Here is a 17,901-nt window from a genome sequence, read left to right as displayed (position 1 = left end):
AGGGGCCTGAGTTGAAGCTTGTGGGACGTCGATTAATTGCTGGTAGAGTGAGAGTGTTGGCAGAGTGGTTGGCAATGGGTTGTTTGAAAGTGTAGCGCACACTGCTGGGCAAAAATTAGCACAGAAATCCAGGCTAGTTTTATGAAGGGTCAAGGCCGAAACTTGACCGTGCGTCAGGTGGGTTTGTGCTGTGATTAAGGTACCCAGGTTGTTATATAGTGAAACGACAAAACTTTAACAAGGGGAGAGTTGCTCTTTAACGTAAAGGGACATCCCACGGGAGTATGTTGTGCGTCCTCACCTATACTCAGTAATGGACGTACTGTAAAGGTTTCACTCTTATCAGTACCGAAACATTGGTAATATTTTGCGCCGCTATGCGGACAAAATGGCAACTGTGCATTCAGTAGATTCTTTTGTATTGGACTTTATTTACAAGGCATACCGTGACTTTTGTATCAACATAGAGCCATAAGAGCCCTTTCAATTTTTTGCTAAATTCACGGTTACTGGTATATGCACATTGATGTGGTGCAATTAAACAAACATTAAACGAACAACGCAAATGGATGTAGAAATGAGACCAGTTGTACTATAAATGTACACCTCTCCAGGACAAGTAGAAAGCTTATTTTGAATGAAAAAAATATCGGTTGTGGCAACCTATTTGTCTTTTTAACTTCAGCATTTTACTATTCTTGTTGTGCGTGTTTCGACCGAACCATTGTTATCAGAGTTAACAAATGCACGAACGCAAAACGTGATTAATCAGACAACCCTCTCACAACTGTAATTTGCAGGGAAAAGCTTCGACAGCATAGTGCTGATTAACTACTGCAACATGTCGGTGCTTGATCATACGAACGTCAGCTCCAACGACGAGTTCCTGGCAAAAACCTACTGCAACATGCACCACGAGATAGCAAAGAGCGGGCGCGAAAACGCAATGAACAACTTTTACAGCGGAGCTGTTCCCGGTGTAACAAGTTCCTCAAGCAAAGGTGGCAGTCTCGCGGGAATACCGTGCTTCCAAGCAAGCAACGGCGAAACGACGAACCCGGAATTGACAATGCAAAGCCTCCAAGCACTCCACGGTGTTCGCACGTCCACTGAAACCCCACAGAACGGTCGAATTCCGACACCACTGGGCAGCAATATCAGTTCCCCGAACTCCCAAAATGGTCTGAATGATGATGAGTTTAACGCAGAGAATGGACGTGGTGGGGACTCCACCCCGCCTGTTGTTTACCCCTGGATGAAGCGAATTCACGTCAGCCACGGTGAGTGGAAATTTGTCATAGTATTGGCAGACGCATGTTACCCATACTAAATTTTTACATGCCCACTTGGTAATTTGGAGAAATGTTTGTACATGCAGAATGCGCACTGGTGGTTTTAGTGACGCATTGTGCTTGATATAATTTGTTCGGAATTGGTCGAGGGTGTCACGATGTTAGCTGAAATATTTCAAAATCGATTTGGAAAGTTTCTGACTTATGTAAGTGCTTATTACTCCCGCGCATTGGTCAAAATATTTGTCGTCAGACTTCGGCAGAATCTAATCGCTTTTGTGACGTGTGCGTTCGTTGAGTCGGGAGTTACAAATTATTTCGGTGACAATTTGATTCAAAGCGGTGCTGAGTCAACCGCAATTTGTATTGCCCCCTGTCACAACAACCTTTGCCTGTGCGGAAGACAACCGGAACCTGTTCCGTTTGAATCAATAGCAAAACACACTAAACTTAGGGCCTATGTTAGGCCAGGTGGGCTATTTTGCTGCTATTTTAGTCCGTGCATCAGACCCAAGCGGAAATGACTGCTTTTTGGCCGTTTGCACCCAGTGGCTGCCCTCGCCTAGTTCCTGCGCGCTTACCGCGCCATCAGGAAGAACGCCATAAATCATGCGGCCCAGGAAGCCCTGCTGGTCACGTGTTTTCGGGTGCCCTGAAAGCCCCCTGGTGCTTGCCGCTTGTGTATACGCGCAAAGATAGCGTGAAAAGCGTATATTACAACGTTATTAGCGACGGCCACAACACGGAAATACTTTGTTGGTTTTTCTATGACGCTGGTCGCATTGAACAACGTTGGATCGTTGTGTGATCAGTAATGGAATGGTGCGTCGAAAATCACTTCGACTTGGCGTTTCCTTTGTACTGCTACCCATTTGCTAGTCTATACAACATCACACGCCTTTGAGGCGCGATGATAAAATCGAAGTAAAAAAGAAACATTTCGAATCTAATTGAAACTAAATTAATCGAAGATTACAATACATGCCTTATACAATCAACACATCTCACTCGGCATTTGTCTGTCCTTAAATCCCAAAAACCTCTTCACAGTCAATTGAAGTTGGAGGGTCTCCTCGTCACGTGGTCACCGCCGGGTCATATGTCATCGCACTGGCGAGACGTTAGTTTACTTACGAGGGGCAAATTTGCCGGACATTTTCTATGTGGACAGCGCAAACATTACCAGATCCATTCCAGTTGTTGGCGAGTGAATGATTAAATCCAAGTCAATTTAAATCCAAGCTTGACGTGTTGGGGATTGACGTTTGTGCGCACAGATGTGACAAAAGTATTCGGATTGAACATCTCTCTACCATTTTGTTTGTGGACTTGCAGAAAATAATCAGAAGTCTACCAGGCCATAGATTTTGTACTAGTGCTGTATGTTTAACGAGACAACCTTTCGGAATTGCAAATTTCATTAACATTAAGGATTTCGTCTAAAAAGTTTACCTTTAAAAGTTGGGTCAAATGAATAAAACTTATACTACGTTGATACAACATCCTAGCGATGCAATACCTTGTTTTCGACGCTGTACTCGAAAACCCAATCCCTAATTGAACAAAATGCCTTTTCCAGGCACTGAGATCCAACAGAAAATACGTTAAAGTACTGGGTGGTTGTGGGTTGTATAAAATAATGCTATGGGTCAGGTGCCGTGGGTATAAGACCCTGCTCTGCAATTGCACCTGCTTCGATGCGTTGTGCCTTCAATTAACGATTACCCTCGTCGGTCTTCGAAGTTTGACGGATGACGATCATTGATCACGCTTCGTAAATCGTTCCAGGCCTACAACGACTGGCTGCTATAGTCCAGCATGCTAAACTTCTTAAAAATGTTTATCAGTGGTAAACGATTAAAAAGTCACACGATTTTTTTCTTTATATGGGTCCATTATAAGGTTTATTGCCTTTCTTGGTGCAAAGCCTATTGTTCGACCAACATAATGACAATCTTGTCAGTCTACATTTGAAAAAGAAAGATCGTGTTTACGTTTTAGGGATAAAAAAGTACTGCCACAATATATTCCTACAGGGAATTGCCGAAAAGGATCATGTTTAAAGCTGTTGGTCACTTCAGCGGGTCGTTTGTTTATTGCAATATTTGTCATTTTTGGTATAGATTTGTCACAGAAACAACGTTACTACAATGTCTTTGGCATAATATAGGCGTTACTGGATTTTGTATCTTTCCATTGATTTGATATCAGCATCTATTTTCAGTACTTCGTTCAGTAATTGAAAAGCCTGTGTGCTGACTGCCATTCTGGCGTAGATGACTATTGCTTCCGCAGTTCTTCGGGCTTTCGAAATGTGGAAACGAAGTAAGGGTGTTATATACAGCTTAGTTTACTTTTCCAAGAAAGACATGGTACTCGGTTTAATGGTTGCTGTGAGGAAAGAGAATAAACAGCACAGACATGAATGTGACCCTTCATTTCCGCTCGGTTCACAAAATGGCTACCAGCTGACCGCTGTCAAAACCATTCGTACTGTTCTGGGAGACGTTGTAAGGTCAACTGCAAATAGCCTTATTCAAGGGCACAGTACCACAATTGTCCACACCAGTACTCCATTTAGACTTTAAAAAATGGCCAGAAATTTATCTGATCTGTTTGGAGTATTGATTTATTCTTTTACAACAGATTTCAACGTTTATGCAAACTACTAACAAGTTGTTAGCAATAAACACAGCAATGGTATAAAAGAAGAACTTAAATGTGTCATATGTTGCAGAAGACTAAAACTTAGTTATACATATTAGGCGGCTCGTTACTCCATTTTTAACTACTATCTTTCTATACCTTTAACCTGGTCAGCAGTCGGCCCAATCTTTTCTGGTAAAGATATCGACAGGGCAACACTCGACACCACAGTGGCGTCCTCTAATAATTGGACTGAGTTGCCTTCTGTTTAATTAGGCGCCTGCGATCTTAAAGTCAATCAACGACCCAGGGGAAATTGCTGCTGGGTTTATGATAGGTAATTACGAAAACGTGTCATCCAATTGAGGAATGGGCAATCCGCATTCATACCGATGGGAAGTTATGTTGACTGTGTGCAGTTGACAAACCACTTAAGTCATCATTGATTACAATTTAAGGCGGTTACTCTTGTGTTTTCGTGATTGAATTGGTCAGCTGTCGTTCTCAAAACTTTATCTTAAGCCCATACGCTAAATCTATCGATATCTCTATTTTTTCCAAAGATAGTTGTAAAAAGTTATTTTCAAACGATATAAAGCGAAGACTCAAAAACCCAAAAATATTTAAATGCTCCCAATGAAAATACACATTTTTCAGTTGAACTGTAAAATCAAAAGACAAAATTATTAGGCAACTTGAACAAGTTATTAATGAAGTGAACAGAGAACTGAGAACTGAGAACTGTATGGTTTGACTTTAACCAACAACTTGGTATACTGAAGTCGGTCAAGGGCAGAACTTAAATTCTCCTTTGTCTGCCAGTTTGAGTTCGCGGGTGGTTGGACAGATAGCAATGGGTAGTGTGTTTAAACATCTCCGGTAGCTTTGCAAACACGACTCTCCCAGTAGAGCACACAGCGCTAAGCCATTGTGATGTCGTTGGCCGGCCCACAGTGCAATCTACCTGTCAAGGTCAAAAGACCGCCCTCCGTTGTACAGAGAAAACAGATCAAATAAACGGCGAAAAACTGGCGCCTTCGGGTGCTCATAGCTGAAAAGTGCGTTATGCGTATGGATTTGTCGTCATAATTTTTCCGTATCCTGTACAATGGTGAGCAAAGTAGCCTTGGATTTACTTCAGACGAAACTGTCTAAGCCACTGTTGTTTCGAAACGGCGGGTACGTTTGAAACTAGGAAGCCACGGCTCGCTTTGGTAATACATCACAGCCCAGGCCAGCCGGATTTTGATAAATGCTGCGTCGTTTATCAGTCGTCAAAGGTACGAAAGGGAGCTGCTACCAGCCTGCGGTTGGAAACTTCATTTGTTGCGGCGGCGACAATTAGGTACATACCAAAGGATGTGCACGAATACTAATGGGATAAAAAACCCGGCCGCATAAAACGCCGCCAAGCGAATGTTCTTAGCATGACAATGTCCTTGTGGCTACAGTTGTGCAATGCCACGAACCCATAAAAAGGATAACAAATTTAGTACCGCAAAATTGAGATACAACTCGTATAACCAAACACCAACACACATAACTATCAAGTGGGGAAGAAACAACTTATCACACAACCAATTTAAAAATTATGCAGGACGCAATGAACCAAAGTTTATTCAAACAGAAACATATACAAAGGGGCGGCGTGTTTATTCGTCGTATACCGCGGCATGTGTTGATGCAGGATGCAGCGTCACAGAGCAATTCACAGTCCTGCGCACCAAACAGACACAGGTAGAGCAAAAAGCGCAGGAAGCAACCCCCAATATGGGGGAAGCGCAGAGAGCTTGTCAGTCGCGGACCTGCGCATTATTAACGAGCTCCCACGAGCTCTTCAAAGCGGTTTTATTAAGCCCTCTTCTTTAGACCACCTGCCGCTATTAATTACGGTTTCATAAACTTGTTTGTTATGAAGGTGTATGCAGACCCGATGTAGCAGACGCCCTCAACGCGTAAAGCGCGCGAGCTGCGTTGATCGATTGCGAATTACGGTGCGCGGTTTGGATTCGCTGAAATCAAGCGACGGTCGCTCGGTTAAAAATAATCCCCATGCGCCACAGAACGCCCTGCCAAGTCAACTACCATCGACTTGCAAATCATTGTCCTGTCGCCTAACAGACAGTCGCGCGTGTCAAATTACAGTTTCAAGATTGCGAATTTATTGTACAGTGATCAACGGCATGGACCCAGGAAAGAGGCCACGAACCGCGTACACGCGCCACCAAGTGCTCGAACTGGAAAAGGAGTTCCATTATAATCGTTATTTGACGAGAAGAAGAAGGATTGAAATTGCTCACGGATTGTGCCTTAGCGAACGTCAGGTACGTTTCGATGAGTAGTTTTGTTGGTTCATTTTTAACGTAAAACCAATACAACCTTGTATGCTATGTTTTCATTGCCGACGTCATCAGCAGATGAAATGCCTAAAGCTACATTCGTGTTAATATGCCTATATCTGAAACAAGTTTAGATATTACCAGTAAAGCATTGAAGAAAAATTCTCTCAATTTTTTTAAGAAAAAATAGCTGTGATTGTAAACATCTCAGCATGATAAGTTGTTGAATGTATTGTTTTATTTCATTTGGAGACTTAAGTTTCAAGAAAAATAGCCGATATAGGTGACTGAACAATGTGATTAAATAGGTCCTATATACTATGAATCAGAACTGTGTCAAAACGCGCAGAAACGTCATTCATACATATTAAGTCATTTCCGCTGCAGTTCTTGGAACAACTTTTCCCATGTGCTTTTTTAGCAACAAAACTGCTGCGTAATTATTTCAACAAGCCTTGATGAAACCGTAATTAACCCTTCGTTTAGTTTCGTACGCAAAAAAACCCAAGTCTTCTCACGCTAACGCCATATCGGCGTCCTGGAAAAAAACGCCTTTGGTAGAGCAAAACAGCCCCAAGATCTGCTGACATTTCACGACGATTGGCGCCGCATGTGAACGCAAAACTTGCATCCGCTACTCGCTTGCGCCTAATGGAAAATATTTGCATAAAAACGTTTGTGCTTGTTGTTTGCACGAATGTTATGGAACACGACTACGGTTTGTGTTGCTCACAGACTTGGCGTCTACAACTGAAATGTAATCCACATGTCTGCGAAATTAAGTAGGTCAATGAGTTGTGGAAAAGCAATACCATGTGTATATTCCGTTGCAAATAGGTTTCAGTGTTGTTAGCATTAGCACGAAAATATTAAAGAAGGTTGACTGTTTCGTCCACGTGTTTACCAATGTAAAATTGTTCTTACACATGTTTAGGCATAAAGATGGGTTATCGAATACTGCTTTTGTGTACAAAATAATCAAACACCTTTTATAGAATGCTTCTAAATCATATACTAAAATATGTAATCGATTTTGTAAACGCAAGTAAAATTCCAGCATTGCTAAAACAAAACACACAGTTTCCGCATTTAAGCATTTAATCACAATCAAAGTTGTCGAAGTTGCGCGTTTTAATTTCCTTTACAGCGACTGCTGTGTGCAATGCAGCTTTCATTTTCTACTTACTACTTACGCTGGCGCACCCGCTTTGCGGTTAAAGCTCTATAAAGAAACACCAGTGGCTGTTTTCCAGGCGTTAAGCACTCGGTTGCGGTTTGCACTCACAGGCAACTCGAGTCCCTGCTGTCAGGAACCGGCCCGAAATATCTACGAACACCCGGCCCAGCGACGATTTATGGAGCAAAAAACAGCAGCCCAAACCTCATCCTTTCCGGCTCGGGCAAATTAATTAGACTTTGCCGCGAAGCAAAGTGACAGAGGCCGCGCGATTGCTGACTTTCTGTCGATCTGATTAATCCCCTGCGCTTCCCGGCACATTCGTTCGTTTGCCAATCCCGCCGTGTTAATAACTTGCAGCAACAAACATAAAAATATAATCACAGCTGATGCGTGTAAGCAACCAATAATAAGCGTTGTGAGCTTTCAAATCGGACGAAACGAGCTTAGTGCCAAGAAAAGGGTAAGTAAACTAATGACCTGATCAATACAACGTAGACCTTATAATCCATGGTGCATTACACATCAGTAAAGACAATTAGCATGCACGTTTCAACATTTCGCAGTTGTTTTCTTCTAACATAACGACAAATCCGTTCCTCTTCACCAACTTTTATTTTTTGCGATCGTACAGGCAAACATTTTAGTTTGCAATGAAAATACGTACATCGGCAACATCCCAAAAAAGCGCAGCCAAGAAAATCATCAAGACTGCGCAACAACGAAAATCGTTGTTTGAGGAAGGATTATGTTGCCACCTGGCGATGAAACCAAGCACTGTTATGGCTAGACTACAATTCATTAACACAGAAAACGGAAATTCCTAAAGAGATCATTCGAACCTACGCAAGTCCATTGGCAAACAATAACTCCCATACTTGAAACACAAGACAAACAATCAATCAGATTAGCTTCTAAACAGATAGCGAACGGAAAAACGATCAACGGATAGCAGCTGTAAATGGTTTTGCAAATACGTTGAGTTGAGAAAAATGCCCAAACCAAAACATTCTATCGTCTTCGTTTCTGTTCTACTTTTATGTGTTGTGTTGCGATACGTTAACAAAGCCACGTTACAAACTAACCTATATAAGAAACCACATTTTAAACAAAAAACTATATTTATCAACAAACAACGTTATTAATAAAATTCAAATAAAATAGTTTAATAAATAATAAGCAAAGGTTGTTTTAACAAATGGTTTCAACATTTGTATGATGCCTGACCTGAAGTCACCTTACTGAACATCCAACCGTGAAACTAAATAATACTATGCGTATATACATATTTTAGCTGAAAACACGGACTGATATAATTACAGATGTTTGGGCAAAAATATAAATACACAAAGTATTGGAGCAGTGGTTGCTTTGTATAAATAGGCTGACTGATGTAAATCAAATACTTCAGAAACTACGATTAAGGTACATAGTTGTAAATTGGTGTTTATCTGACACAGGTCAAGATCTGGTTTCAAAACCGGCGTATGAAATGGAAGAAAGACCACAAACTTCCCAACACCAAAGTGCGCAACGGCTCTTCCTCCTCTTCGTCCACACTCCCGCACCTCGTGACGAGCATGAGTTCACCCACAGAGAACAACCACGTGTTCCACGACAAAACGCCGCCTATAACCCCGACTCGTCACAGCATGATGCGGGAATCGCCGCTGAATACCTCGCCCCATGGCGCGGCAGCCCAGAGCGCTATGCATCAGATGGCAGGCGCAAAAGAACAAAATGGCATCCACGTTCCCCGATACGATGCTCCGACTAGTTCGCTCACTGGGGCACCGCCTTTGTTCAAGTAAGTCGTCCTGGATACGGAGTTGAGTAGTATATGGCATGACAAACATTTAAACGGTCATTTGGTTCCGTTGTACAAACCCCAACATAGTGCGTATGCACCGTGCTAGCACATGAACAGACATTTTCGACAATTAATAACTTTAAACCCCAGAAACATACCGTCAATGCGCGTTTGTCTTTATACCTTACTCGAAAATCAACACGTATCAGAACCCTAAAGATACGTTAAAGTAACGTCTTGCAATAAAGGTCGACAACACAGCTTCCGAGCGATTATAAACACAAGCGCGGTCGAATACACAAATACAATTTTATTAACTTGTGAGAAAAGCACACTAAAATCACTCGGTGCAAGTCTGTGCGTCATCACCAGGGGGACAACAACCAATGACATTTTCGAAAATAGCCAATCAATACGGACTGTTTTTACAGGCAAGAAATTGACCCGAACCACCTCAAAGATCGGATTGTGGGAGAGGACCAGCAGAGCATGGCAAAAATCGCAATGACCCAGGGCTACGCATTCCAAGATATTCACAGTCCTATATACGACACGGTTTCACAGGCCCACCCTTTTCAATTCGGTAAGACGAAAAGTATTCTTTTCTCGTTTACGATTACGCATCAGCAACGTATTCTTTAGAATTATTGCAGTAAATGTCAGTTGAGGTGTAGGGTGGTGTATGTAAAAAAAATTAAAGAATACCTCCATGGAAATCATTCGAAGTATGTTAACTGTGCAGGATAATTTACCTTGTTTTGATGCAGTAAACTTGTGAGCACAGAGTATAATTGCCTTATTAGTATTGGAGAACACTTTTCGAATAAGAACCATTTATAGGGAAAATAAAGGTACTTCAGGTTTTGTTATTCCTTCGAAGAATTTAATAATTACAACAATATGTAAAGATTTCGCAAAATCTAAAGAATTTAAATCTACTCTCCTGGGACATAATATATCTTGTAGTAAAATATTAACGACTTTAACAGTTTATTAACGAAAAGTGTATCCTTTTTCAGACGCGGGCGCCATACCGCATTCAACAATATACGGAGGAATGATGTCGATTCCTGGCCCAGGACCGTGGCATACTGAACATGACGCAATTTCTCAATTGCGCCCTCACGTTCTCACCCATCTACCCAGCAGTTCAGCACCCATTTCCCCGTACGGGTCATACCAGTTGTCCTCATTTCAGTGACCGAGCCGTAATTTATCACCCAAATAACCGCGTGTACGCACAATGCATTGCGTCAATCTCTTGCAAAACTCGTAGGTAGGCTGCTTTTGCGTATGCGCGGGAGGCGTTCCCCAAAGGTAATCAATCCATTGTAGCATCAACCTGTGTTCAAAATGTCACCATGCAGTCAGAGCTCGAATTAGCCCTGAGTTTAAGCATATCAAGAGCTCAATCCAAAACCCATACCCTCCTAGCTGCTGTACTGCGATACCAACGTGACCTGGTATCTTTGTTGCAAGCGCAGCCGTCTTTGATAGAATTGTCATTGGTTTTACATACCACAAAAATTAGTACAAAACGTTTGACCTATTATCCTGGTAAACTGTATCTGTTAGCTCCTTAAATGATGATATACATAGAGGATGACGTAACAGCACGCAGCCTGCTATCAAAACAGAACGGTTGTCGGTTTTCGGTAAATCTGGCAGGATTGCATGACGCTCTAAGTTTACCAGCTTCCAAAACCCAAACAATATGCAATCGTATGTTTAGTAGTTCGAACCGCTGATATATTTATATGGCTAAAAGCCGGCGTCAAAATATTGCGTTGCAACGAAGTTAAGACGAGAGACGCGTTGTTTTTCTTTATCAACGATTGTGTTTGTAAAAAAAATTGTGTGTAGACATGTCATTATAGAGCCTATACTGCTGTTGTTATCGCAAATAAGACGACTAATTCCTTGTGCATTCTACCAGCGCTTGTATCGTGTTTTGTTCCCGTTTTGACTGGTTGAGACGTTTTTGTTATGTGTAAGACAAATTTGTCCTTCACCGTACTTTGCAAGCTTTTTCACTTGCGCGATTCTGCAGTGCGCGCCGCCTCAACGTATATACTCCCAATGATGAAGCACACGCTACGGGCGTTTCTGTAAGCCACAAAAAGACAAATGGAACTGTACAATGGTCGTCATTAGAGCTCTATTACACTGTGACCAGCAGTGGATACGTTCTGCAGAGTTCTTTTTCACAAAGTTGTCGTCCTAACACAAGATACTATTGTCACACGTGTAAAAATTTATACGTTCGCGCACGTTTTGTTTATTTGCGTTTTTTCAACGTTTTGTACACAGACTGTTTTCCTCTCGACCCCCCTTGAAACGCCCTCTTGAGCGCCCCGGTTTGCGCCACTATAACCAAGTTATTTGTAACCGTAAAATAAACAATAAGAAGCGGTAAGTCTTCGCTGAGTGAGACATGTTTATCGAGCAGAACCGGATAGAAGGGTGGGCGACCAGCCAAGGATAACACAACATTTGAGTTTCTGTGTGCAGGGTGATTTGCGTCATCTTTTTGCTCTTGGGCGACACCATCTGATGGTTGTTTATATTGTTGTTTGAGCAGCAAGTGAGCTTGTGGGCGGTAAATGTTATTAGTAAATAAAAATAAAATATGTTTTTGCTTGAGGCAGTTAAAAAGTCAAGGATATCCAATGTTTTGTCACTGCAAATCAAATTTTATAGTTTAAAGAAAAAAATTATGTAAGTATTGGGCCCAGGGCATAGATGTAAAATGGTGGCGACTGTTATTTTAGGATGATCTTAATGTGCGATGTTGGATATCAACAACATTACAATGCAACAGTTTATGTCATAGTGTGACAAACATAAAACTGTTTGGTAGAATGCAGTGTCAAAAGGCCTCTTGCTTTGCACTTTACACTCTAAATACAAATCCCAACGTATGCTTTGACACGCGCCCTGGCGCTTAACAGCACTACATCGCCCAACAACCGCACAGGAGGGCCTATTTAAACACACAGCCCTATACGCTGAGTGCAACCCCTAGTAGGTCACACGGCCGGGGCCCTTGTTGTGATCAGTCACTCTCCACGTCGGTCTGGGAAGACCATCTTGTCGACGATTCAAACCCAAAACCCAAGGTCATGGGAAGTTTAAACAGGAAAGCAAAAGAACCTGACAAGGTCACTGCCCCTATCAATGAATCTTCATTTCTGAGAAAGGTTCTGCTGGGAAAGAATGCAGGACCGTTTTACTTGGCGACCTTGTTTACGTTAAGGTCGTGTGTAAGTGCTTCGTGCGTCAGTGTGGCTTTATGTCAGTATAATTGCAACTACCTAACATGTCGTGAATGCAGTATTTTTCCCAACTCGTACCATCGTAGGTTGATAAATCTATGGTCCAATGTCCTTGAAGTACAAAAAAAGGTAAACAAGTTTTTTTTTTATTCCATTGGGGAACAAAAATATGAAACCAACGATTGAAAAAGGCAAAAAAACACCGAACTATAATCATGCTGGTAAATGAATACACAAAGGATCAACTTTGGGCAATCGCCCCGAATATTTAATTGACCAACCCTATTTAGACAACATTGTAACCTACAACCTACAAGTCTGCACTGTTACAACAACCAAAACCCCTTTGCGGCCTTTTTTTGCCAGGTCACTGACTACCTTCCCGTAAACCAATTAACATTGAAAGAAGGAGGACAGGCCATGGCCGTGCCAGCTGATTATTGGGCAACCAACCACAGGAAATCGTATCCTTGTCGTCTGAACGTCGGTTTTTCGTTTCCTTTTTGGGTTTACGGCTCATTTCACGATATAAATCACACTTGACTTCACCCTTGTTAACGTTCGGGTGCGAGATGTGTATGTGGTTCAATGTGCTCCAGTGAAACTTTCACAAAAGGAGCAAAGCGGCAAGGGACGCAGATAACCTTAGTTAGTGTATCTTAAGGCGCATGTTGAACAACGAGACGCGTAAACTAAAAATGTTAAAAGTGCTGTCAATGATGTTGTTGTGCAAATTGAAGTTGTACTGTGTAAGTATTTGACAAGTAAGGAATTTTACGAACAGGAAAAAAGACTAGGGCTCATTTCAAAAACAAACAACCAACGTTTTGCTTCGAAGCTTGCAAGTCACAGTGTATTTATGCCAAGTGACATTAAAGAGAAAAGTATAAATGTTGTGGAAAGGACAAACAAAATGCTGATACTAAAATTAAATACGGAATTACATTCGGCATCCGGTGGTATTCTTCCCAGCAAAAAGATGAACAAAGCAACGTTTCAACTGTTGAATGGCTTTTCTACAAGAAAAGGATTACATTCAAAATGGCGAAGTCGCTGGAAACGCGGAAGGATATATACAAATGAAGATGTAAGATTCGTTTGGAGTGCATAAGCTTTGATAATAGGACCTTGCCAGATGGGTACGTAACCAATTAACTGAATGTATTTGTAATATCTTGTGCTACATTATTGCATTGACAAACGTTTTAGTTCATTTTGTAAATATTTGCTACCTTTTACATTCACCAGTCAACTGAAAACTACATGAAAACAAAACGCCATTATAATGTAGAACAGATGAGCAGCGAAAGTTTTATAAAAGGTGTAAAGTAAGCCAACAACAGACACATTAACAGTCCTAGCTCACATTCAAAATGCCACCAGCTGGGAAACCTAATAAAACATAAGAATAGAGAGGCTTTCAGGAAAATTTGCAATTGAATTAAAATGTCGATAATTCCGCCAATAATTATTGCCAATTATTTTCTCCATCACTGTAAATTATCAAATCCAGCCAGTACGTTCTTGTAATGGTTGTTTACGAGAAATACGACCAAAGAAATGCTTTACACAAGCCTATCGGCCTAAATCTTAATTCGTTGCTACATGCTAAAATTGCTGTCAATTTCAAATATTTTTTTTTAATTTTTCTTTGATGTGGTGGAATATTATAATCATTATTATTTGTGGATCTACAATTTTACCCCTAACAGTCCATGCGCATCGTTTAAAATTTGCCATTGTCCTGTTTGTACAAAAGGCGGCAATTCAATCGTAGGAAATCTAAATTTGTCATGGTCCTTCTGTTTTCAAGCCGAAGTGACGGATATTGGCGTGGCAGGAAGAACTCCCAATAATACGTTCGATCACCATCAAATTATGCTGGCGAACTTTGATTTCGTAGATAAGCCAGTGTCGAATTTCGGCACACCTGTGTGTCTACGAAAAAAGTCGGAACGTTTAATGATAGTGAGAGACATTGGTGGAATTGTAATTTTATTTTCAGCTGCAGAGAGGCATCTAAAGATATGTAGACGCCATTTTACGCTCTTATTGACGGCGCAGCTACAGATGTGTCAAAATGCAGCTATCTTAATAGTGTTTCTTGAGACTTATGGCAGACGAATTTGTGTTTCAAACAATGACAACAGCATTGATAGTTTTTCAGTGTGACAGGACAAGACGATTTGCAAAGAGATTAGTAGGAAAAAAAGAGTAAATGCATTTTGACTGCTTTGAGTTGCAATTTGTCAGTGAATTTGCCACAAATTAGGATACGTGTGTTAAAATAAGAACCGAACCAAACTGTCTTCTGCATTCTATTGATTACGTCAAATTTTTGAAACAATTTCCTTTAAATATATTACTGAAAGCACCGACTTTGAAGACAGAAATCGTTATATTTGGAAGAAAATTACTTTGAAAAATAGGCAAAAGACTGTTTACTCTCTCACGGTACGGTGCATACTTTAGCATTGCACGCAAATGCAGCGACTTCAAACCAAAAATACGTTTGTTCTTCAACAAAAATGTCGCATTTGCCGTCATGCAGGCTTAGGGATAGTATTTACAACGAAAACAATCCCAGCTGTCAGCGTTGGGAGTCGCTGAATGATGACGTAATATCGCACGTAGCGGGATATTAAGCGGCTCAGCAAAATGCGCGTAAGCGATCAAAGGCCTCGGCAAGCTTGTCTCTGCCACTGCCCAGCATGACGCTAAGCACACAAAAAGTTAAAAGCGGAGGCGCTAGGTTTTTTTCAACGAAAAAGCGCCATTTGTGTCTCGACTCAAAGTGACCTCGCCACTGTGTCCCAAGAGTGCCCCCAACCGGTGCCGCGGTCGCGCTAAAGAACGAAGACAAAGAAACGCGCGCGGTCAGTGTCTAGGTTGCAATTCTATGCCGACCGGAGAGCGACCATTCGTCAATTCCGAAAGCAAGCGCCGCATTGCCATTGTTATTTCGAGGTTTTTGCACTTCTAGGGGATTACAGGCACGAGTGATTTGCTGTGGTCAGGTTCGCAGTCAAACGGTTTCAGGTTCACCACTCTGCGGCTGTCTCTTCCAACGCACTTACAGTCATGCTCACTTGTGTCATGGCCCGACTTGCTTTATTTTTCAGGCTCAGATAATGATTAAACACGGTCCCATTCCACAACACAACAAATCTTAAAGCAGATCTTCAATTTTTAACAAATATCGCGATGACATTTCGAACGTCACATTTTTTATTTTTTTCGTATCTTTTGTTTGGAATAGATTGACTTTCTTGCGTCTAAAGTTAAACGTAATAAAACACAGTTAACAAAGCTTGTAAGTTCTATTAAATGCGTCCTAACTAAGCTTTAGAAACATGATTTTTAAAAGATTACGTCAAAATAAAATAGTCCAGTCGTGGTCTATACACATAAAAATACGGCCGATTTTGTACCACTGAAGATAACTGTGAGTCGTTATAGCACATTTGTAGAAATGTCCGTTTCAAGGCACAACAATTTCAACAGTTTCGACAGAAGTCCATTCGACCATGAAACACGAATAGCTGTACATTTCCATATATAGCCTTCGGCGCAAAGGAAATGGTCAAAGACAATGCAAGAAGCTGAAATACTTGCGGACGTGCGAGCGATGGGTGGGCGACCCTTTTTGCAGCATCTATCCTCACTTTCGCTGCTCGGGCTGTCACGTGGTCTGCTCCAGAATGTAATACATCATTTACGGTTAATTGAACTCCGGGGCTGTGCAACCGATAACGAGCAATGGAGGACGCAGAGGGAAATAGGCGCGAAACAAATAATTATCTGGGCTCCGTAATCCCCGAAACTACACCACAGAGTGGATATAGCTGCGAATTTTGAGGCAATATAATGTGCTAGCGTTGGTGGCGAGGCTTCTGTGTTGCAAATGCAAACAACTAATATCGATCAATTTTAATTTCGCGCGCTTTCCAACGAAACAGCGCCGGGTTCAAGAAGACTGGATTTCGATCAGAACCCAACTAGTCAATGGTCCCACAGGTTGAAATCGCCTGGATTCTGTGGCTGGAGTGGTGATCAGCGAAAACAGAATAGCCGAGAGCTTGACACTAAGAGGGGTGATTAATCAGGGACTTGTCGCTGCGCACACTTAAACGCATACTTATTTGACGTGCCACCAACGGTCGGCGCGCCGGCGGGACAAAAATTTAGCTGGATTTCGCAAGCATCTGCTACCTGCACAGATAAAATATATTATATTTAAATTTAAAGTGGACATGATAAATGTATATGTCTCGACATGTGAACAGCAGAAAGGGGTTGTAAAATATGCCAATAAGATGTCTTTGGTTTAAGTTTATGGTGAGTTTGTCTTTTACTGGCCAACAGGGGCTTTGTCAGTTCTTCTTCATTCAAGCAAAAGTTGATTGCTTATATGTCAGCTCTAGTAACAAATTAGTAACAGAAGAAAACAAACTAGACTGTGGGCACACAGCACTTCAAAACCTCAGAGTAAAAAATAAAAAAAGGTAATTTGAAAGCATGAGCGTTTGTTGAAAAATTTCAACTTATTTTCGGATGCGTTGGACCAACTGCAGCACGAATATCTATGATGGCGTCCATACGTTTTTACTTGATCTAAACGCATTAAATCAGTAGAAATAAATTGCATACAAATCCAGTTTATCAAGTGTTATCTAAACATAATCAGATTTATTTTCGAGACCATGAATCTGATTCAAATTAAATGTTTCGCACTGACAGAAAAAGTGTTTTATTGGGCGTGCGGCAGAAGAAGACAGTTACCCTTCAGCCACCTGTCCCAGTGCGCTGCGCTCATCTAACGTTGGAGAAAGTATAGGGAGCGTTCGGTGCTCAGACAGCGCGAGATTTATGGCGCTTGTCAGAGTCGGCTGGCCAGGTGAAGAATTGCTACTCCCATAACTAACTTGGCATTGGGTCGCCAGTATAAGTGATAGGTGTGTGTCATTTGATTTCGAGTGCAAGAGGAGAGGTATACGTGTTAATAATATTTTGCAGGTTTAATTTGTCCAGACTGTAGGGTTAATAACTTGGTGGTGTTAGAAGCGCGCATGCTTATTCTGCATTCTTTCGCCTCTGTTAGATATTATATTCTTGTTGTGTATAAACGTAAAAGGTTTTGAAACATTGAATGGAAAACTATGGTCACCTTAAATGACTACCGCTTGGAACTAATCACTCTTGTGGTTTACAAATATTTGCAGTATGTTTACTTAAAGTTTCTGAACAAAATGATTCGGGTAGGAAAAATAATGCTGCTCATTCAAAACTAAAGTGCAAAATTTGGATTAGGAATTGCCGGTTGACATAAGGTAAGTTCTTCAATTGTTTACTGGAAGTTCTA

The 17,901-nt window shown here is 41.4% G+C and overlaps 1 protein-coding gene across 1 annotated transcript; it reads left to right on the top strand.

Moving 5' to 3' along the window:
* The first annotated feature begins 805 nt into the window (after positions 1 to 805).
* On the top strand, positions 806 to 11,668 carry LOC145908264 (uncharacterized). Its single transcript, XM_082995506.1, has 5 exons — positions 806 to 1,280; positions 6,111 to 6,262; positions 8,915 to 9,261; positions 9,696 to 9,847; positions 10,284 to 11,668. The coding sequence occupies exons 1-5, from the start codon at positions 842 to 844 to the stop codon at positions 10,463 to 10,465; spliced, it is 1,272 nt and encodes a 423-aa protein (XP_082851632.1). The 5' UTR covers positions 806 to 841; the 3' UTR covers positions 10,466 to 11,668.
* The last annotated feature ends 6,233 nt before the right edge of the window (positions 11,669 to 17,901 follow it).

Source organism: Ascidia mentula, chromosome 7 (genome assembly GCF_947561715.1).
Source record: "Ascidia mentula chromosome 7, kaAscMent1.1, whole genome shotgun sequence".
Lineage (NCBI taxonomy): Eukaryota > Metazoa > Chordata > Ascidiacea > Phlebobranchia > Ascidiidae > Ascidia > Ascidia mentula.
Note: the sequence above shows the minus strand (reverse complement) of the source record. Positions and strands in the feature narration are given on the sequence as shown.